Here is a 24,438-nt window from a genome sequence, read left to right as displayed (position 1 = left end):
ACGTCTGCACAATCGGCCTCGCAGATCAAACCATTCTGAAAATGTTTTCCAGTGTTGTCTTGAAAATAATCGCGATCATTCAGTGTCACATTATAAAGACATTAGTCACTACAATAAGTCTAAACGTGGATCTTGCAAGTACAGCTATTTCTAGTTTGACCTACAGATCATCAAGTATATTTTCTAATATGGCGCTGAAACATAAGACAATCACATGTAAACAATCCACGTACCCAAGCAGCAGACGATCATAAACACAGACAGCTGTTTGTGTAGTAACGAACGAAAAAGTTATTATACTAACGACATAAGGTACACTCTAGTATGTATTTATTTTCATTTTATCTTTACGTGTCGTCTGATGATCTTTTACATTTTATTTTGTGCTTTCTTCCAAGGTTTTTCATAAAAAAGAAACAAAACTTAACTACGTTGCGGTAGCGGGGGGAGTGGCTTGTCATTCATAATAAATATTTGTTTATATTCTCATCAGTGTTATTCAATGGTAGGTTCAATTTATTCCATGAGTACACTAGACGGTAACAGCTTAACATACAGTTTAGGAAAGACTTGTGTGTATCAGATCAGGGCTTTGACCTACAAAATTATCTAAGCGTAAAATGGGTTACCTTTGTTTATTTACTGAACCATATTTGTAAGTGTTCATAATCTTTCTTTTCCTGCTAAAAGCAAACATGGGGCTAGATCAACTACTAATGATAGTAAGTAATTATTTTTTCGTCTTTTTATGTGGATATCATGCTGAATTATAACTTTATATCAACTGTCAGTACAATCAATTCGGTTTCACTATTTGGAAAGGATCTAATTTATGAGAAATCCTGAAAGAAATAATTTCAAAGAAATGTTTGTCATACCAACACAAGAGTACCATAGTACCAGATATATTGATGATCAACAAGAACAAACAGGGACAGACAACTCTCAGGTATAATGACTAACAAATTAGTAATATCTTAAACAGTGACACTGTTTAAGTGTCAGTGTCATTGGATCATTTGTAGTAGATACAATGTTTTCTATAAATTCTTTTAATTCACAATCATTTGAATCTATAATGTTTAAGGTTGTTGAGAAGTGTTGGAATTGAAAAGTCATCATTGTTTTTATTTTGTATGTACTTGATAGCTTGAAAAGTAATTTTCTCATATTGTTGTTTGTAATAATTAAAGGACCAGGCTGGTGAGGAGGAGATGCAATGAGTCTCCTTTGTACTGAAGGAGAAAATGGGGGATGCCAAATCTCAGAATTCATCAGTGTTGTTCAATAAGGACCAGATCAGCAACGAATCGACGCCAGTAAAGGCAAAGACTGAAGTTTTTGGCCTTGTCATTGATCCACACACAGATTTCAAGGTGTGATTTTGTGGAATTATATATGTATGAGAATAATTTTTACCTGTTAATTTCTTTCTTACTTTTAAGTGAAATGCAGAGCCCCTGTCACACTTAAACAACCTAAGTGAATTTGCTTGAATAGAAAGAAATTTGGTTACAATCTTTTATTTTTTGAATTTCCAAATGTCAAATCATCTTTGCATCATATACTGAAAAGCTAAATGGGAAACTAAGAAAAGTTAAACTTGTATGAATATTAGACACATCATTAAATAGTCCTTAGGGAATTCTAGAATACAGTAAGCGAAGTAATCCTCCAGCTTTTCAAAATCACAACATTTTATGGAAGCTTGAATGTGTGACCAGGGCTTATAACTGAGATTTAGTTTGTATTAATTTTTGTCTTGGTAGAGTTAACCCTCAATTATCCAGACAGCTTTACAACTTGATTTTTTGGTCACTTGAGAGTTACAGACACATCATACCATTTCTTGCCTCCCATACCAGTTTGGTAAGACAGGTGTCGAAGATGGACATCCAAAGGTGCATCATAAAAAGAAAGTTATTCATAAACCTTCTGTCTAAAGGAGTTAAAAGAAAAAGGAATAGCTCTACCTTTGGGCCAGCACCTATAAATGGCTCAGTGTTGACTCAGCCTTTCAGAACACTCTAACTTCCTTTTATCCAATACTCCTAACATTTTTTTTCTTTTTTCCTCTTAAAGAGAGCAGCTCACTTGTGCCTACCTTCCCTCCCCTTCTGCAAACTGACAACAGTGAAACAAACCCAGACCTTTACACATTATTAAAGTGTACAAAACACATCACATTTCCGCACAATCACTTTGGTTTCAAAACTGGAAGGTCATGCATATTGAACCAGGTAAGTTTTGATTTAGGCAGCTGAGGTGCTACAAGAGAGAGAGGGATGGATAGGTTGTGTATACTTATATCTGGAGAAAGCTTGTCATAAGGTGCTTCATGAGTGAGTACTATGGAAGTTGGAACTTACTGAAGGACTTAAAGAGAACTTCTTGTAATGGATATGGGAGGAAGTGATACATGAAGACTAGTAAAGAAAAAGATGTCAGGATGAAAGGAAATGACTTGTAGAGTTTCATGGAGGTCACTGCTGATACCCATGATGTTCTGGATTTTCATTATTGGCATGATAGAAAGAAGAACAAGCAACTCTAATATTTTTGCAGGTAACTTAGAGATCATGAGGAGAATAAAAGAGAAGACTACACATGATTACATAAAGATCTAGACAGAATACATGACTAGAACTAAGTGTAGAAAATGTGGAAAATTTAAATGAGCAAAAACGTAAGCAGACCTTCAATGATTTATTCAGTGGGAAGTGAAACTTTTATAAAAGTAAAAGAGAATATGGATTTGTGAATGCTAGCCATGGCTAATTTGTCACTCAACAAATACAAGCTTGTGGGCAAGACATTGTTGACGAACATAAAAGTGGCCATCCACTCCATGGGTGGAGAGATGTTAAAGAATTCATAGCTTAGTCTGCCCCAGCCTAGCCTATGCAGTAATGGTGTGGTGTGCACAAAATGGAGGATACAAATGAGATTGATAGAATATAAAGAACAGCAAATAAGTCGTTCCCCTACTTAGTAGATAAACCTTGTAAGTGGAGAAGAGATGCATTGGACTTGCCATCATTAGAAAATAGTAAAGAAAAAAGAGAAAGAGGTGACATGATCATGGAAGGGAATGGATAAAACTTACAGAGAAAATCTCTTGTTGTGGGATGGCAGGACATCACAAGGCTTGGGAACAAATTGAAAAAAAAGACATGCTGGAAAGATATAAAGAAAAAACAATCATTGTTGCAACAGACACAAGCAAGGCTGTATCTAAAGTTTCCAGATATCAACAATGACAAAAAATGGATAGCAAACTTCTTAGTTGGCAGACAATACAGAGTGACTAATATCAACCAAATTTCTGGGACTGTAAAACTATAGAGTACCCCAAAAAGTAATGATCTCACCTGTATTCACAAGCATTCTCCCAACATCAGATCCAGGACATAACACCAAAACACTTATTTGTACAGGTGACCTGACAATAATAATCCAGCATAGCAAGTACAAAATAGCTGCTAAGAACACCCATACCTACTTAGACAAAGTAGAACAATGTCTTGGAAATACAGTAATAGAATGGAGGCCTCCCCTTAGAATTTATCGGTAATATATCAAACAACCATGAATTGAAGAATCATTCAAAAGTAAAAGTGAGTAACCAAACCCTTCCATTGAGAAAGAACACCAAAACTCTGGGCCTTACTTTTCGTACTTGCACTGAAGGACTTGCCAGTGAAAATCAACAAGAAAATAAGCATAAAATCTGTGATAAATTCATGCATGGGACAGCAGAAGGAAACTACTTGTAGTCATAATCTACAAACAGTTCATAAAAATTTAAATTTATACTATACTGTATTCCCCCCAGAAATCAGCCCAACAGAGAAATCACTCCCAAGACAAGCAAGAATTAGCCTGGCAAGAGTAGACTAGGACATCTGATTGACTGATTGAACAAGACTTGTTGTGTTAGGATGACATTAATTACTTTGGGAAACCTACACCAGATGACTGCATTTTACTCCCTCCTCTTCTACAGACATTACACCTTATCCCTTTTCTTTACCATTCTTATTCCTTCCCTCCTTCATACCACTTTTAACCCTCCCCTTCTCCATACCTTCTCCGTTCATCTTCTCTTCTTATGACGAGTTAAACACCATATGAGGACAGAGCCTTTATTTGTACGACGTTTCACTTATTACAGCTTTTTCAAGTACAATCTTATTCTCTCCACCCTTCCCATTTTCCCATCTTCTTACCTGCCATCTCCCTATCCTCATCCATTCTCTCACATACTTCTCTTCCTATCTGATCAATTTTAACTTCCATTATGCCTCCTTCAGTCTCCCTTACTACCTCCATAACTTGACCTATAGTCTCCAAGGACAGAAGCACTAGTTATCAGAGATGAAACACGATACAAAACCTCCCCTTTCCCAGATTTAATTTATTGTACCTTCCTCTCATTCCTATTTTCTTTACCACTTTGACACTGTTAATATAAATTGACAATCTTTTTCATACATTTACAATTATTATTGACCAGAGATTATTTGGTTAATAGTGTCTGGATAATCAGGAGTTTACTGTATTTTGTAATATTGATTACCTTACTACATATGACTTGAATGCAATTTTCATATATACCTTGTTGATGGACATTTTTTACCCTTAAGTTTTTCAGTGGAATTTGGCTAGAATTCTGTTTATGAATTTAAAATTTCATAAATGTGGTCAGATAGGATAGAATACAGTACTACCTCTCATTAATAGACATTAATTAGCTGTGTTTGCAGTGTTTTTGCTGTGTTTTTGGTGCTGTTGTTTAGTGCATGTAATCACTATGCCACCCAAAAACCACTCCAAATCAATGGACACCATTACCCCCCTTTTAATCTGTTAATGAGAGGTAGTACTGTACATGTAATCCTTAAATTTGAATTCAGAATTAGAAGGTAACATGAAGAAGTCATTAAATACACTACTTTGAAATTTTCATTTGAAATAAAGAAAATTTATGTGGCAGTATTTAATAATTAACATAAAAAAATGGCAACAGGAGGAAGACTTGAATCCTGGGTCTCCAAGATCTCCACAAGAGTCATACAGCCTCACACCTCCAGGATCTCCACAGCAAGAATGCGAGGCAGATTGTGAAGCACAAAAAGATTGTGATGCAGATTTGGACTCAAATGACTCTTCACCTCATCACATCCCAAAGCCTTTCCTACACCATCTTATAGGTAATACACATGATTGTATAATATGATTAGTCTTGGAAGGCTGCATCTCTGGAAAACATGAGTTTATTTTATTTGCTTCAGTCTGAATGTGGTATGTTTAGAAATACAAAAAAAATTGTGTTATGTTGTTATCATCATTCACAAGTAATTGATAAGACATCCACTTAGGAAATGGTGCATCATAGTGAAGTTTTTATTCTGCTTTTGAATATATAGTGTTTATATGTGATGATATAAAACTACAAACTATAGTTCAATGGTTTACAGTTAAGTGTAGGATGTTCAGTTAAGAAATTCATCATTGCTTGAATTACTTGGAAATTGTGGTGTATTTTGCTTTGTATTGGTGCTTGCTAACTAAATACTGACTGAGGGTGCTAGTAGTTGCAATTTAATCAAAAGCCTTGGAAGTAACCCATATCATTAAGTGTACATATTTAGCATGTGTGGGTTTTGAAATTGGTTTAATTGAAAAAGTAATGTTTTTATGGTATGAAGATCTCAAAGTTTGCCTGAATGAAAGAATGAAACCGTATAATGCTTTGTCTCTCACCAGATCGTGGGCAGTTGTGGGTAGGTAGTGGGGGTGTTGGTAGTGGTGGCATTATTAGAAGTTTAAGTGCCAGTAGTAGTTCATGTGACCAAAGTAGAGATGGTAGTGTAAGTGGAGGCTCGCTGTTGGCTCAAGTGCACAGTTTTGGATGCTCATCACCCACTGCCACCACCACCTCCTCCTTGACCTCTGCCACGTCCTGTGCCACCAGTAGTGCAGACTGGAGAAACACCGGCATCTTGCCTACCGCTGCAGTCACCCCCTTTCTCAACTTCTCCTCCACCTCACTTGGTAAAAGTTCCACTGCTTCCCCCATATTGGATGTAACCAGGGTGAGTTTTGCTTAAAGGAGTTAAATAACTTTGCAGTATTTTAATAGTGGAGTAGTTGCTGCCATATCATTATATTTTCATTTTTTATAAAGTAGGAAAGTAGGGCCATTAATTATACAATTTTTATCTGAATATTGGCTTGACTAATCCAAATTATCTCTAAAGATATTAGGCAACAAAAGCCTTTTTTATTAGACACATTTAGCAATATTCCTTTAAGTAAAATGCATGTGTTTGTGCATATATATATTAATTGTGTGAGAGAATTGTGAAAAACAGATGGACAAAATATCTAAAGATGGACATCTTGACAGAAGGCCAAATTTGATACACAGATGAGTCATATTTTATAGTTTTTAAGTTTTAATTCAAAGGGAATTGGTGTGTTGCAAGGGAGAGATGATTGAGCGGATTGTATTTATGTAGATGTGAAAAAAAAAATTGACAAGGTACCTCACAAACAACTATTGTGGAAGTTGGAGCATCAAGGACTTAAAGAAAGCCTCCAGGAATGAAAGACTTCCGCAGAGGTCAGTAAATGAGAACATTAGTAAAGAACCGGATGGACAGGAAGAATCAGCAGAGTCCCACAGGGCTTGGTATTGGCACCCATAATGCTGAGATATGATTGTATTTTTGCCTCAAATTTCACTAAGTGGAAAAACCTGCAGCCCTACAGTGGCTAGCAATGATCCTGGGACCCTCCCATAGTCAGCTCTCCATGTGTGAAAAGGTGTAAAAAATATACATATATCATAAATATGCCAAGGGCTTTTACCCCCTTACAAGGAAGGTAGCCAAAGTCAAAAGGCATAATTCCACTCGCTCCCATTTCATCCCCACCCATTCCACCCCCATTCACCACCTCTCCCTGTCATCTTGGCTCCTCCTGGATGACAGGTCATCCCTACATCCCAAAGCTCTCTACACACTCGTTTAAATCATTCCAAAATGTGTCCCTCTTCTCTTCACTTTCCTCACTACTAGGGCCATATACATTCACAAAAGCCCATATCTTTTCCCAGTTTCACTTTCACCCATATTCTGCTCCACTCCACCATGTCACTCACCTAATTCATCATTCATCAGCAGTTCCACTCCCTCCCTTGTCTGACCATTACTCCTTGCACCCTACTCACCATGTTCCCAAATTCCAACTCACCCTTACCTTTCAGTTTTGTTTCATTCAATGCTTATATATCCATCTTTCTTCTCCTAAATGTACTACCAATCTCTTTCCTGTTGTTCTCATCCATACCACACCCACGCACATTTTATGACCCAGTTACAAGGGATCTAGTTGGAGTCTTCTTTCCAAACTCTTTTATGCCTTGACTCCTCATAAGAGAAAAATATGGAGTGAGAATCCATAATCCCCCTCATTCCATCCCATTTAGTCAATTTCTATCAGATACATGGGAACATGGTGGCAATACTCTTCTCTCCATCACCAACACCACAGGGATCAGAGAACGAAGAAATATAGAAGTGAGAAAATTTGGGTTCAAGTGGACAACAATTGTACAAAAGCATCTCATTATTCCTTTATGAATAGAGATTGTACTCAAACATAGATAAATGATGTGTGGTTGTGATTTATAGGGGATTTCCCAAAACAGTCCCTAAAGTACTGATTGTATGTCACCATGTAGTCAGTATGTTTGGTAAATACATAGGATTTTGTCCATAAGTTTGTGTTATTGCTGTTGTCCTTGTTTTCATTTTTATATTGAAAAATATTAGAAATATCCATGGAAAATTTATTTTAAAAAATCTGAGAAAAGAAGTTAAATCTTATATGTTATATATTCTTGAGTGATGAAGAGGAAGGGTTGTCATGTAATGTTGGGCCCTGCTGTGGGAATGCTACCTTGATGTGAAAGTGCTATGCCTTACTGGACTGCTTCTGACCCTAACAGTGGGTGGGGTTAGGAATGACCTTTATTCATAGGGACCTAAGAGGGACAACAAATGGGTGAGGGATGGGTGCATGACTTGACTGGCTACCTCCCTCATACGGGGGAAAGCACCTTTTGGTATATGTATGGATTGATTTTATATAAACCCGTAAAGCTGTGTATGCATGAGTGTTGGCATGCTTAACATTTCTGCTGTATTTTAAAGCATGAGGTCTTGATTTTTTTTCTTTTGTTTTCTTTCTTTCAAAAATATTGCTTGTATTGGAGACTGGTCTGTTTTAAATCATTTGTAGATTCTGTAGAAACTTTTGTCTAAAGAGAAACTGGTAGCATATTTGTGAATTTGATAATGTAGAAATGGAGGGAAGATGACAATGAAAAAAATTATGTACACAAAATGGGAAAATATGCTACCAAGACACTGTCTTCATACTGTTAGTTTCATCTCTATTACTGTTTACCTAATTGTGTGGGTCATACATTTCTACTATCAATTTTGCCACCCTTACCACTTTTAATGACTTAGATATTCATTTTGACTGCAAACAAACAACTTTATTCAGCCAAGAGAAACCCTCTGTTTGGTGAAGAGATTGAATTGATCTCAATTAACATTTTCACTTCTATTAGTAACTTCTGTATTAATTCTGACTGATTAGATTTAGCCAAGGATATTTACATTTTCACTACTTTGGAAGACTTACAAATTTTTACTCATCATGAGGCAGTTTTATTCAACCAAAGGGACCCTTTTGCATATGAAAGGATTAGGTATTTCTTTATGAACCCTTAACTGTGACTGATAACTTGTAAATTTGTTCTGGCTGATGCCAGGCTATTTTAATGGAAATGAACGAAATTCCCTTGCACAGTAAAAGGGTTAACTCATCTAGATTAACCATTTTGTTGTTGTTGGCCACTTAAACATTTGTTTTAGCTGCTGCCAGGTGATTTTATTCAGCTTAGGGTCATATGTAGCAAAAGATTAATGCTTGGTTCATATGGAAAGGCAGGGATGTGTTCTGAGATTTATTGGGAGACTTAACTACCTAGTTACAGAGAAGTGACAGGACATGTAGCCTCTTCCATGGTTAGTCTCTGACTGCTTGGTGATGCTGTGAGTCACAAGATGGCTGGAAGGTGGGTGTTGCTACACACCCCTACACCCCCCCTCCAATTACACAAATTACCTGTAGTGGCAGGTGTAATGACAAAACATAAATTCTTTTAAAGTGAACTGAGGGTTACAAACAAAAGGAAGAAAAAACACAGTTTCATAGTCTGTCAACATATGGGCATGTGGCACTAAATGTGCCACAATTAGTTATGTATATAGGTTAATGTTTTCATTATTTGAAAAATGTGCATTATGTACAAGAATGGAATTTGAAATAGAAATGTGATATTGTTTTGGGTGGCTAAGATTAAAGAAAAATAAATGTATAGAAAAATATATTAACACCGACTACACAAAAAAATGATAGAGTGAACATGTGCTCTCGTTCAAGGCTAGGGAAAATCTGATGCCTCATTGCATCAGACACACATTTGTGCAGGACCTTGCTACTTGGTTCTATGTAATTTTATACATACATTTATATACATACATAATGTATAATATACAATATTCATATACATACATGATATATAATATACAATACATGTTATACATGTGCCACCCCTACATGGCTCGGCCACAACCTCTTGATGCCCTCACCAAGGAAACAACATTCATGGCAGGGAGCAGACAAGCACAAGGGCACGGAACATGATATACAAAAACATTAACACATACTAGAACACCCAGAAATATAAAAATAACATAATAACATGACACAAGGAATATATGATTATACATAGACAATACATCAAATAAAGAAACAAGAACTGGCACCAGTTAAACAAGAGAAAAAGACAGCAATTGCTGGATATCCGGCCTCATCTGTCTTAAAGCTGAGAGAAGAGGCAGCTCTCTTCTCAAAAGGTGCTAAGAAAATGATGTATAAAAGAAACTCCAAAATAAAGCGGAACCTATCTAAAGAGATAGTGCCATGATCAAGCCACTCTGAATGGGAGAATCTAAGGCTTCAACTACAATTTTGCTGGCATGGACCTGAGCATGCCTATAGTCAAGAGTGCACAATTTGGATGTAAGAACATCAGCCAGATGAAAACACCATTGTAAGGATTTGCCTACAGGGGTATCAGAAAAAAAATTAAGGAAACTAGACCTAAACTGTTCATAATTGTAATCCAAAGACTACAGGTTGAGACAAGAAGCAGATAACATCTCAGAAGCCAAAGAGTTAGGCACAAGCTGTGACCCCACAAAAGAAATTTTCTCAGACCCCGCTGAAATATTAGTATTTACAATACAATCTTTGTACTGGTGAATCAAATCAACAGCTTTATATTGGGGATCATCACCAGAAAATTTAATAATAGAAGGATCCTGATGTAACAGTGTGAAAGAATGAGCCCCTGTCTGAGGTGATGTTGACTATGACAATAAACAAAAGTTCAAATGAAGCCTGAATACTGGAAACCATATGGCACATATTTGAAATACACTGTTCCTGAGCACCATCACTTTTTATAAAAGTTACTACATCCTGTAAACCTAAAAACTAGAAAGGGAGAGAAGAATGAAAATGCACAAATACAAGTGCAATATGCTGGCCGGGTATAGACTATAGTACGTATCACTTGAAAGTTCAAAGTTGCATTTGGAGTACTTCATAATGCACAAAACAAAATGTTCTCACAATAGCAAATGTTTTGAAACAGGTGCTACCAATTTATGTTGTGGCTAAAATTAAAGAACAGTAAATGTATAGAAAAATATAGTAACACCGACTACATGAAAAAATGATAGAGCGAATGTGTGTTCTCGTTCAGGGCTAGGGAAAATCTGATGCCTCACTGCATCAGAAACACATTTGTGGGGGAACTTGCTACTTAGTTCTACGTAATTTTATACATGCATTTATATACATAATGTATAATATACAATATATGCATACATAATATATGTCATACATGTGCCACCCCTACAATATTTCTGTTGTATATTTTCAAGCATAAGATGTAATGGGAAGATTGTATCATAGTTACAGTTTTTATTTTAAATATTTCCTATACATTTTTACTTAATTATTTTACATTTACATTTGTTGCATTTTTTTAAGTAATGTAGTAGTAAGATATATTAAGAGGAAAACTGTTATTTACTTTGGCAGGATGCTTTAAAACAAGCCAACCTTCCATCAGTGGTGAGTTCTGGCTGCGATGCACTACAAGCTTTGAGTCAAGCCGCTGCTTCTTCTTTAGCTCTTCAGGAAACACATATTGGTATGTTATGTGCCACTTTGATTTAATTTTAAAAATTTTAATTGTTAGAGTTCATTGATGCCAGTTGCTACTGCAAATTAACATTAAAACTTTCCTTTTTAGGGCCTATCAAAATTCGTGCTGTATCCCATGAAATGGCTGACTCTGTTGTGTCCAGGATGGAAAAGGAGCCAAGCAGTGATGCTGCATACACCATCGAGAGTGCCTCTAATAATACATTGACCTCAAAAACTATAACTAAATCCAATGGATCCCTAAAAATTTTGCCCTCCTCACCTACAACTGTGATGAAATCCGAGATGCCGCATAATTTGGTAAGGCATTTGAATACCTTTACAAAGTTTCAAAAGGAAGTTATAGCATTGTGTATTCATTTGAGATCAGTGTGAGTGAAAATTATAGATTAGAGATATACACAGTCTTGTGTTGTAGTTAACCCCTTCCATACGGTGCCGCACACGTAGGCGTCATGGGGAGCGAGTGTATTCGCGAGGCTGCCATATCGGCGTCTTGATTATATTTATTGTAGTCGCCCCTCCATAATGACATTCTTTCTAATTCTTTTGTAATCGCATTTTCTATGGTTATCAAAATTCACGGGTGAAGAGAGAACGATCGATATAAGCGGTGACTATATTTTATGATGCGAGTAATATTACGACACGTCGTACGGCTGGCATTGGTTGCTGCCACCGAGATCCAAGTCCATGACGCCTACGTGTGCGGCACCGTATGGAAGGGGTTAAGGATACTATATCAGACATGTGAGTGAGGTCTGGAAAAAAAACAAAAAGAGGAAATTTGCAAGGGAGCAAAACAGCAAAGCAGAGGTTGGTGTGGGAGTGGGGTGTCGCCCCTCTCACGGTAGTGGGGGAACGAGTCATTTTCACGAGTCAAATTAAATTCTCATGCACTGAGTATCAATCCAAAATGGGTCAAAAATATTATGAATAACAGTTACAAGCTCTTTTTTTTTTTTTTTTTTTTTTTTTTTTTTTTTTTTTTTTTTTTTTTTTTTTTTTTTAGAAAAACATGACAATAATGCCAAACCATGAGAAGGGATTCTTAAATACACAGTGATTTCACATGCCTGCTATATGCAGATGGCCCCCTCCCCCCATACATGTAGGTTTGTATATTCATGGCTTTCATGCCACATTTATTTGTTGAGTGTTTCACAGCACTGGCTTATTTTCATGTGAAGACGAGCTGTTTTACATCATTCCCAGTCCATTGTCTGCTGACCTGCACCCATTCCTCACACCAATCACTTGGTTTCAGTCATTGCCTCTGAAAATCCAATTTTGTTCCAATCAGCCACAATTACAGGCCTTAGACTCCAAAAGGAAACTCTAATCACAATTTATAAATTGTTCCTGAGAACACATCTATGAGTGTGGGGCTGGTTTTACCTTCAGCAAGTGATTAATGATGATTTGGTTTAACATTACAAACTCCCCCTTATCAGAGGCTAGGACAGTGCCCTTTACAATGAACTTCATTGTGTGGAATTTAATGAACCATGCCTTTAGTTCAATTCACCCCAAGAAGGGTTTGAATTCTTATCATTTCAACCTTCACCACATGTAATGATGCCCTAACATGCTTTGCCAGTGAGCATTATATAACATGCTTTGCCAGTGAGCATTATATAACCAAGTGCATAATTGGACCTTGAAAAGATTTGAGTTCAACACCCCTATTCTAAAGTTATCATTATTGGTACCTTCTAAGATTGTCATTATTAGTACCTTCTAAAGTTATCATTATTACTACCTTCTAAAGTTATCATTATTAGTATCTTCCAAGTTATCATTGTTAGTACCATCTGAAATTAACATTAATTGTACCTAAAGATATCATTATTAGTACCTGCTAAAGTTATAATTATTTGTACCTTCTAAAGTTATTATTATTAGTACCTTCTAAAGTTATTATTAATACCTGCTAAAATTATTAGTATCTTCTAAAGTTATCATTATTAGTACCTTCTAAAGTTATCATTATAAGTACCTTCTAAAGTTATTATAAGTACCTTCTAAAGTTAGTATTAGTACATATACCAAAGACTCTTTTTCCCCCTTATAAGGGAGGTAGCCAAAAAACAAAGTCATAAAAACCACTCCCACCTATTCCATCCTTATCACACTCTACTCCCCTCCACCCTCTTCCTTCCCTCTTATCTTGGCACCTCCTGGATGACAGGTCATCCCTGCATCTTGCCCACTACCCTGGGTCAGAAGCAGTGTCACAAGACACAGCACATCCACAGCAAGGCCGCTTCATTAAATTGGCGACCCCCCCCTCTCCATCCCCACATACAGAAAAGGAGAAGAGGGGGAGAAATCCCTTCAGGCTGCGTCAAAATATTTCTCACACATACTCCCTCACCCCCCATCCCCCACCCATTCCACCTCATGCATCACAGCATCATCCATATACAGGGTGGGGCGCGGAAACTTCCCGATTTGGGGATTGAATTATCAAGTGTTTACACTTCACAATTCTTTATTCTACCTTTATGTCTGTCACACATGGGAGATTTACTTTTACACAGTTCTAAAAACAATATCTTTTAAATGTCCACCTCCATTGTCAATACACTGATTCAGACGATTTCAGAAGCTTTGGTCTACTCTCTCTAGCATGGTGAGCAGTATATTGGCTATTTGAGTGCGGATGGCATTCTGTAGGTCTTCCAGGGTCTGTGGACAGTCGTTATAAACCATGGATTTGAGATAATCCCACAGGAAATAATCACAGGGGGCTAAATCAGGCAAGCGCGCTGGCCAGTTTAAATCGCCTCTCAGGGAAATCAGCGCGCTCACCTGATTTAAGCCCCTATGATTATTTCCTGTGGGGTTATCTCAAATCCATGGTTTATAACGACTGTCCATAGACCCTGGAAGACCTACAGAATGTCATCTGCACTGAAATAGCCAATATACAGCTCACCATGCTAGAGAGAGTAGACCAAAGCTTCCAAAATCGTCTGAATCAGTGTATTGACAATGGAAGTGGACATTTAAAAGATATTGTTTTTAGAACTGTGTAAAAGTAAATCTCCCATGTTGTGTGACAGACATAAAAGTAGAATAAAGAATTGTGAAGTGTAAACACTTTATAATTCAATCCCCAAATCGGGAAGTTTCCGCGCCCCACCCTGTGCAACCATTCTCCATTCACCCCTGTCTTCTGCCCTTTCCCAAAGCCCCTTTTACCTCATCCATCCATCTCATCCTAGGTTGACCCCTCATGTTCATTCCTTCCACCTCTGCCATTCACACCTCTTTCTAGTCTTTCTTTACTCATTCTTTCCATGTGTCCAAACCATCCCTATACTCTTTCATCCACCCTATCTCCCAACTCCCTTTCCACCCCTGTTCTCCTCTTCACCTCCTCATTTCTCTCTCTATCCAGCCTAGTAACCCCTATCATACTTCTCAGACACCTCATCTCAAACACATTCAAACTCCTCCTCTCTTCCTCTCTTATATTCCATGTTTCTGCCCCATACAGTGCTGTTGGCACAATCACTCCTTCATACAATCTTTTCTTAGCATCCATTCCTAAATGTCTATTTCTCATAACACTTTTTAATCCACCAAGGCATTTACTCGCTTCTCTCAATCTACATTTTACCTCCACTTCTCCCTTTCCTGCCACATTCACACCCAAGTATCTAAAACTATCCATTTTCTCCAGTCTTTCTCCCTTAATACTCACTTCCAGTCTGCTGCCACTTTCTCCCCTTGTACATGTCATCACCTTACTTTTACCCACATTTATCTTCAACTTCCTTCTTAAGCACACCTTCCCAAACTCTGTCACTAACATCCTAAATCCCTCCTCCAATCCTGCTACAAGCACAGTGTCATCTGCAAACAACAACTGGCTTATCTCCCATTTTCTTTAACCATCTCCAATCCCTGACCCATTACCCTTGCATTTACCTCTTGCACCACCCCATCCATGTATAGATTGAACAGCCAGGGTGACATAACAGATCATTCATTCATTCAGTCTCCCTTTTCACATTCACATTTTTTATACTTTCTCTTCCCCGCTGCACTAACATATTATGCGCTATATCCAAATTTCTTCACCTCATCAACAAAACCAACATAGAATTGACATGATAACCAGCCTTGGTTCTCTCTTACATGAGACTTGTGCCCCCTGAAAGCATATGTATGTACCAGATGCAGTCACCACATCTTACATTACCTAATATTCACACAGTTCAGACAGCAATACAAAATTTTTCAAAGTGATTTGTGTCCCACCCATTGGCTCTGGATGGATGCCTGGGATCCACAAGTCTCCTGCAAGGAAAAACCAAGACTACAGATTGATTTATGCTCATTTCCAGGTTAATCCTTTATGCTATGAAATTTTAATTATTATTTCATTTTCTGTTACAGACCAGCACAGTTTCTCCTTCCATAGTGAAATCGAGGGTGGGGACTCCAGCTCTAACTCGGAGTATCATCAGTCTCAACATGTCATCACCTGTACCAAAGGGACTTCTGACACATCAGCATGTCACTCAAAGTAACAAGGAATTATGTGATGTGCACAACAGTCAACCAAGCACTGGAGGTGGAGGTGGTGGTAGTGGGAAAGAGGAGGAAAAGGGTGAGGAACATGGAAAAGGAAGAAGAGGAAGTAAAGTTATTAGTGTTCCTGTGGGCATGGGTGAACACGGACCAGTAGAAGTGTACCGTGAAGTTCACATGTATCCAGCTGGTTCAATCAGAACTGTAGTTGAGAAAAAGTCTTATCTTGGTGATGGCCAGGTGAGTACCAAGCCACCTGTTGGTACCAGTAAAACAAAGAAGAAGAGAAACAGGCACAGGAAGAAGGGATATGATAATGGTTTGCATGAAGGACAACATTATACCTCTCAGTCCTCTCTTGCAAGCAGTGCAACGCTGGGAAGCCGAGGGACTGTTTCCTCAGATGACAGTTCTAACATTTCTCGTAGCTCACTTCTCCCATCCATGACTAATTTATCTGAAAATAGAAATGATTCCAACTTACATGTGCTAAAGTCTCAAAATATGATGAGGGCTATAAGGCAAGTGAGAGATACTTTGGACTCTGCTTCCAACTTTTCAGACAACCACTCGGATCACTCAAGTAATGCACTTGAGGTAATGTCCAATTACTCTGACACATCTTCAAACCTTTCAACTCTGTCAGATCTGAGTGGCTATGAGGATGAATACCTCAGGATTAAACGTCTTGTATCAGATTCCGGTGCTCAAATTGAGGACCACAGGAGATTACTAAATAAATTAAAGAGTAAGCCACCACCAAAAACCACACCAATTGTAGACTATGAGAAAAACATCAAAGAATTACAAGTTCAAAAGGAGGATCTGGAAATACAGCTTCATAGACTTTCTATTCAAGTACAAAATGCTGTTAGAGAGAAGGAAGTTTTCCAACAGCAAGTTGAAATCATGCAAACTAAAATAACAGAAACAAATCAAAAGCAGTATTTTGAGGTCTTGAAACAGAGAGCAAACTTGGAAGGGCAATTAGAAATGTTGAAGCAGGAATTAGAGAACAGTGTATATGAGAAAACTCAGTTGCAAACAAAGCTCAATAAGGCTGTAAGTGATACCCAAACTGTCAAGGAAGAAAGTGCAGCTGCCATACAGGCAAAACAAACCATGTCAGAGGAAATTAGTGATTTGAAATCTGCTAATGCTCTCCTTTCTAAAAAGATAGCTGCTCTGGAGACATCACTTGAAAATAAAGCCAAAGAGTGTGGTAAATCTAACAATGAACTTCGGGAAAAAATAAAACGATGTGATCAGTTTGAAGTAAATTTAGAACAGGTGAACAAAAGCAAAGGGACATTAGAAAGTGATTTAGAGTCTATGAGATTGAAACTGTCTGAGGTACAGCAGCAAAATCAAAACATAATGGAAGCAAAGGCTCAAGCTGAAAGTGCCATTAGGGTTGCAGCTGCAGAAATTGAAGCAGCAAATGCTTCAAAAGCTTGGTATCAAGAACATCTTCATGAGGCACAAACAGCAAGGGCAACTTTGCAGCAGGAGGTCATGACTGCACAGTCAAGTCTTACAATGAAGTCTTCTCAATTTGAAACCCTTCAGGGAGAAGTAGCATCACTTAAACAACAGCTTGAGGAAGGAAAGGAAAGAGCTTTTAGGGAAAAGGAGGCTTTGCTTCATCATTTGGAGACCATTCAGGCAGATATGGTAGAGAGAGAAGCTGTATTTAACCAGGTTGAGCGAGATAGGGGAGCTTCAGAGCAGTTGTTTACCGAGCGGGTGCGTAAGTTAGAGGAAGATAGACAGAAGCTTCATCAGTTACGGCTAACTTTAGCAGATCGTGACAGAGAAATTGATATGTACAAAGATGACCTTAAGCAGAAAATGATCCTAATCCGTAAACATGAGAGTGAGTTGAAAACTTTACATCAGTCAGTAGCTGTTAACACAGAACAATTAAACGAGAGAAATGTAAGAATAAATTTATTGGAAAGCAAAGTGGATGGTTTAGAAATATCCAAGAAAGGGCTTCAAAATGACTTGAAGATTAAAGATTCTCAAATTACCACATTAAAAGAAGAAAAACTAAAATTAGAAGTCAGTTTAGGGGCAGCCAATGCAGAAAAGAAAGAAGTAGATGATGCCATCGCCAAAGTCCGTGAAGAGATGAGTAAACTAACCACAAATTTCTACAAGATGAAACACGATATTGCAGCCAAAGACCGAGAAATTGATACTCTCAAGGCAGACCTGCTACAAAGCAGTGAAATGAGGAAAACACTAGAGGAGAAAGTGAATGAAGCTGAAACAGTTGCTGTAGAAAAAGTGAAAGTGGATGATATGAAGAAAGAGCTTGAAACATTGAATGTTGACATCAAGGAGATGACATTGAAAAATGAGACTCTACAAACATCTCTTGACAGCCAGAAGAAAGTTATTAGTACCTTTGAGATTGAGAAGAAGAGCTTAACAGAAGCTGTAAGTCTCAGAGAGGATCAGATTCAGAATATGCAAGAAAGCTTAGAAAATTACCGGGAGGCAATTCTCAAAAAGGATGAAGAAATATATCTAGTACATGAACAATATGGTAACTTGGAAAAGAGCTATGCAGAACTACAGAGAGCATGTGAAATATTTGGAGCAGAATCAGAGGCCTTAAAACATGAAATTGAAGAGTCTCATGCTCATGAAAAGATGATGAAGAGAGAACTGTCTGACTTACGGGAGAGTATACAAAAAGAACGAAAGTTGAAGCAATCATTGGAGAAAAAACTTGAAAATACAGGAAAAGAGTATCAAGAAATATTAGATAAAGAAAAAGCAACCCTTGAAGTACTAAAGCAGCAAGTGTTAGCTGAGAAAAATGAAAGTGAACTGAAACTAAAGACAGCAGAGGAAGAAAAACTTAAATCAGAAAGTAGAAATGCTGAAATGCAGATTCAAATTGAAAGCCTTAGGAAAGATTTACAAAATCATGAAAAAATAAGAAATGACTTAAACAAACAATTGGAGAAGTACAGTTTTGAAAAAGATGAATCAGACAGAAAGTTGATCAGTGTAGAGGAACAGCATGCATCTGAAATTAAAGCTCTTAAAGAAAGTCAACAAAATCTGTCTGTACAAATAGAGAAAATAAAAGCAAAAGCCACTGAATCAGAGGAACAAGTAGCAAATGTAAATAAAGATAATGAAAGGCTCAATCTCCAAATACATTCCCTTACAAAGGAGAATGAATACTTTAAGAAAAAATGCGAGACCACTGAGAGAAAACAAATGGAAAGAATGCAACAAACTGGGAATTATGAACAAATACTGGAAAATGAGAAGAGGATACTTTTAGAGAAGATAAGCCTTATAGAGAAAAATAATTCTGATCTTACATCTGAATTATCAAAAGTTACTAATGAATTCCAGGAGAAAGAGGATAGGCACCTTCGAGAAAGGTTAGCATTAGAAGAAACAATGAAGAATATACAAGGAAGCAAGCAGCAGAGTGAGGTTCTTGCAACCACATTGCAGCAGAAGATAGTAGAGTTACAGACCTTAATGATGGAAAAAGATTGTACTGGTGTAGCAGCATGCAAAGAAAGAGATGAACTGGTTTTACAGAATCGTGACCTTACAGAAGAGTATGAAAAACAGAAAAAAATGTTCCTTGAACTTGAATGCTTTCATGCTAAACTTAAAGAAGATCACAAAAGTAAACTACATGAGCTTCAGAAATTGCAAAAGGAAAAGTATGAGTTATTGGCAAGATATGAAAACCTCAGAGATTACATACCAGAGAGGGATGTAAGTGTGCAGCCAGCAGTAGAAATTCCCATAGCTAACAGAGGTGTTGATCCTGTTGTGCCCCATTTTGAGGAGATAGCAGCATCAAAAGTACAAGAACAGAAGTCTGTCAATCAATACTTCACTAGCAGTCCTAGTGATATGCAGTTTGTAACCAGTAGTACGAATGAAATGCAGTTTGTTGATTCATCCAAGTTCAGTCAAACAATGTTGGACTTGCAAGACCAAGTAAGTTTGACTTCTGATGCTCTTCACAATAAAGAAAGGCAAATTCAAGAGCTCCAAAATGAAATTCAGGCCTTTAAAGTTGAAAATCAGAAACTTGCCATAGAATTAAAAGAAAATAGTGTGGAAAGTAAATACAAGCAAGAAATCCAACATATGACACAGAGAATAGAGAGTCTCATGAAAAATGGAGAAGAGAAAGAAAAAGATTGGGAACACAACAGCAAAAAATTATTGGAAAAAATTCATACTCTAGAATCTCAGGTAGCTGTACAGGATTCCAATGAGGATCTTAAGAAAAAGGTTGCTACCTTGGAAGAGTCTCTTGGTATCAGTCAAGCAGAAGTAGAGGAACTCAAGAATAAAGCAACCTCATCAGCAACAGATTTTCAAGAAAAACAAAGACGTTATGAGTCCAATGTAAGATTACTGACTCGGAAGCTGAAAGAGCATATGAAGGGTAGAAAGGCAGTGGAAAGGGAAAGGCAGACAATAGAAGAAGATCACCAACGGCTTATAGAATGTGAGAAAGAAAGATGTGAAACCTTGAAGAAGAAGTGAGTATTTCATTGCATTTAGTATTATTAGTAAGGATTTTATACTTTGCTTTCTTTTCCAGTAAAAAAAGACTTATGGTTACTGACATTATGGAGAGGACAGACAGTATAAAAAAATATAAGATAACTATTAATTACAAGACATTAATCATAAAATGATGATAGACTCTTGCAATGAATGATTTCAAACAGTATTCAGAAGATATTTTGGTTTATGTAGGTAAAGAGATTAGACTTTTCATACAAGGGAATATCAGAGTGGAGGATCCCTTGTTCCCTCACCCCATCTATTGCCGTTTACAACATGCATAAGAATATAGTGGTAGAGTTCTCCCCCACCCCCACCAGGGAGCAATGGAGTCATAGAAGTAGTAAAGGACAAGTTCAAGGGTATTGCATAAAGAAGGGATAGCAGTAGTACAAAAGTATCATCCTTTATGGGTAGATTTTAAAATCTAACATAGACAAATGATGTATGACTTTGGTCTTTAGGAGAGCCTCAAAACAGTTTTTAAGGTATTTCCTGTGGGATGGTTTGGGCATATGGAAAGAATGAGTGAAGAAAGCCTAGCAAAGAAGAAAACATGGGAGGCAGAGGTGGATGGAGTGAACTTGAAAAGAAGACCTAGAATGGAATGGATAGATGGGGTGGTCCTTGGGTATAAGGGGAATGTCTGTTGAACAGGGAAGGAAGAGGGTAAGTGACAGGTGTGAGTGAAGAGTAGTTGTGTATGGATAAGAAATTTATGTGGTCACAAGGGATTTCTTTCTTGTCTGCTTTGTGAATTCTTGAGTGGACTATGGAGGGAGAGTCATCATATAATGCAGCAGTGAGGGTAAACCAGCTCCAGCATGTTGAGAAAAAGGATTGTGGTACTCCCCAAGGCAGTCGTAGCTCCTCTTGGGGATCGGTGCCACCTGCGTAGAGCCGGTGGCCAGGGCTGGTTGCCGCCGTTTGTCCCCCAAATCTTGGGGTTGGGGGGTGGTCCCAAGTCGTCTGCCTGGTATGTCGACAACCCTGAAACAGACAGAGGGCTTGATATACAGACTCAGTTTGACTCATTGACTATCATGAACAACACACACAATCATACACATATCCCACACCAAGCCCTATACACTCCCTCCTCTCCTGATATCACCTTCTGCTCCCCCTGCCTAACCCCAACAACATCATGGAGAGTGGTTGGAACCCTTGGTCCTGACCACCTTCCAATCATCATCACCACCAAAACAAGATGCACCCCAGTTGGCCACAGACACATACACCAATTACAAGAGAGGTAACTGGGAAGCTTTTACTGAAGAGACAGAACAATATTTTGAAACACTTAACAGTACACCAATCACAAACATAAACAATGCTGTGCACACTTTTAATACAATCATACAAAATGCAGACAAGAGATACATCCCTAGAGGCAACAGAAAATCACACAACCCCAACTTCACACCAGAAATCCAAGGCCTCATCAGACAACGAGACACACTTAAACACAATACCCCCACACCTATCCCTCAAAACATAGCAGACCAAATACAAACACTAAACACTGTGATTGCCAATAAAATACACAAACAAAAAACACAAAATTGGCAAAACTTTATCAATTCACTTGATCACAAAACAAACACCAGCAAATTGTACAAAACACTCAACAGCATTACACTATCCAACAGTAACACAACACGCTCTCACGCAGCAATAATCACAACAACAGACAATCTACCCTCAAACAGACAACAAGCAAACACACTCATAAATCATTTTGCACAGACAAGCCATCTCACTTCTCACCCTGACGACCGACGCACCATTCGACATAAGAAACTTTCCCACAGACTCAGACTATACACCCTTCATAGACAGTCATACAAAACACATAATACATAATCTCAAGCACTCATTTGCCTGTGGCCCTGATAACATAAGTAACATCCACCTAAAACCCATTGGACCACAAGGTATACACGCACTCACAAACATTGCAAACTACAGCTATTTACACAACACTATACCCGACATCTGGAAGCATGGTAAAATAATCACCATTCCAAAACCGAACAAAGACCCAACAATCCCAACATCGCACCGCCCAATCACACTTCTCTGCACCCCCTCTAAAGTCATTGAACGCCTAATACTTAAACTTGTCACACCACATATTCCCCTTGCTGACTCACAACACAGTTTTAGGCCACTACACTCCACAAACCTCACACAAAGAATTTTAGATGGCATCAATTCAGATAGGCCCCACCACAGAACACTTCTTATAACATTAGACATTAGTAAAGCTTTTGATGCTATCCCCCGCCACAACCTAAAAAATAAAATATATAACACAGACATGCACAATAACACCAAAAGATGGCTGGCCAATTATCTGGTAGGTAGGAATGCTTACGTGTCATATAATGGCCAATCATCGCACATCAGAAACATTAAGAATGGAGTACCACAGGGCTCTGTTCTATCCCCCACACTCTTTAATCTATACATGCATGACTTACACCAGACACCTCAGAAATACAAATCTCTTCCTACGCAGACGACAAAACAATCACATGCACACATTGTAACACAGACAAAGCTGCAGAAATAAGCCAGCCATACCTTGATACACTCAACACATGGTTCATCACAAACAGACTCAAAATAGCTCCAACCAAATCTACAGCAACACTTCTCACCAATTGGACAAAAGAACACAAATACATACCTCATCTCTACATCAACAACACTCTAATACCACACGCAAACACACCGAAAATTCTTGGTGTAACATACAATACATCCATGTCTTTCAAACAACACATCACAAACATAAAAAACAAATGCACACCTAGACTTAACGCACTTAAGTCAATCGCTGGAACAACATTTGGACAAAACAAAGAAACTAATACAACAATATACAAACAATGCATACGCTCAGTGATGAATTATGCGAGTCCTGCATGGGCTCCTAATCTCAGCGAGACACACCACAACACCCTTCAAATCATACAAAACAAAGCCCTAAAAACAATTACAGGCTGCACAAATACAACACCTACAGACCATTTACACCATGAAACAAAAGTCCTCAAAGTCAAGGACCACCTCAACATGAGAGGCACACAAACACTTGCCGCAGCCACCACAAACACATCACACCCGCTACACTACATAGCAGAACACCCACACACACCAAGAAACATTAAAACAACACCCAAAGACCTGTATCATACACAGATTCCACTCTTCTCTTCCTCCACAACCACCAAATACCAGCCTCCGGAAACATATTCATAATCATATCACTCACCGCTCCATTAACACACTGAAAGACAACACACTGCTGCATGCCAGACCCCCTGATATCCATCCTTCTGAATCCTCTCTCCCACGAAAGGACAGAGTCCACCTGGCCAGACTGCGGTGCGGCCACCACCCAGCACTTCTAAGCTACCAGAAGAGGCTGGATGACCGCATTGTGAACAGCTGCCCAGGATGTAACACTTCACACCATACCATACAACACATAATGGAAGACTGCATTATACACAATCATGCACGCAAACAACACAACATACACTCTATATAGGATTTGTGGGAAAACCCAGTTTCAGCTGTGGCATTCCTTGGGGAGACGGGACTGCTCGGACAGACAGTCTAGGGAACGACAACAACAACAGCCAGCTCCGGCTGTCAGGTCCTGCTGTGGTGGTGCTGTATCTTGCTACGTTACATTTGACCTGAGCAGTGGGTAAGGGACAGGGATGACCCTTCTTCCACAAGGAGCTAAGATAAAAGGGACAACAAATTGATGTGGGATAGGTAGAGTGTTGGGTTTATGCCTTGGCTGGGCCATCCTCCTTATAAAGGAAGAGGGCCATTTTTAGTATATGTTTATATGTTAGGAGATTAAAACAGTAGTTTTATTGTTTATATTTTCCTCAGTCTGTCTGTACAATAGTCATTACT

General features: G+C 38.2%; 1 protein-coding gene across 5 annotated transcripts in view; it reads left to right on the top strand.

Annotated features, from left to right (window-relative positions):
• Window positions 1–228: 228 nt before the first annotated feature.
• Window positions 229–24,438, top strand: part of LOC143024610 (uncharacterized) — a 36,083-nt gene continuing 11,873 nt past the window's right edge. The window contains exons 1-8 of one of the 5 annotated variants that reach the window (XM_076183471.1): window positions 255–312; window positions 691–722; window positions 1,194–1,376; window positions 5,030–5,213; window positions 5,770–6,098; window positions 11,257–11,368; window positions 11,471–11,682; window positions 15,793–20,468. In XM_076183471.1, coding sequence (XP_076039586.1) covers window positions 1,248–1,376; window positions 5,030–5,213; window positions 5,770–6,098; window positions 11,257–11,368; window positions 11,471–11,682; window positions 15,793–20,468 — 5,642 coding nt within the window. In that variant the 5' untranslated portion in view covers window positions 255–312; window positions 691–722; window positions 1,194–1,247. Of the gene's footprint in view, window positions 323–690; window positions 723–1,193; window positions 1,377–5,029; window positions 5,214–5,769; window positions 6,099–9,138; window positions 9,158–11,256; window positions 11,369–11,470; window positions 11,683–15,792; window positions 20,469–24,438 lie in introns of those variants that run through there. The other 4 variants (XM_076183469.1, XM_076183470.1, XM_076183472.1 and 1 more) reach the window with 4 other exon arrangements.

This window comes from Oratosquilla oratoria, chromosome 4, assembly GCF_046742065.1.
Source record: "Oratosquilla oratoria isolate Oo_2021 chromosome 4, ASM4674206v1, whole genome shotgun sequence".
Lineage (NCBI taxonomy): Eukaryota > Metazoa > Arthropoda > Malacostraca > Stomatopoda > Squillidae > Oratosquilla > Oratosquilla oratoria.
Note: the sequence above shows the minus strand (reverse complement) of the source record. Positions and strands in the feature narration are given on the sequence as shown.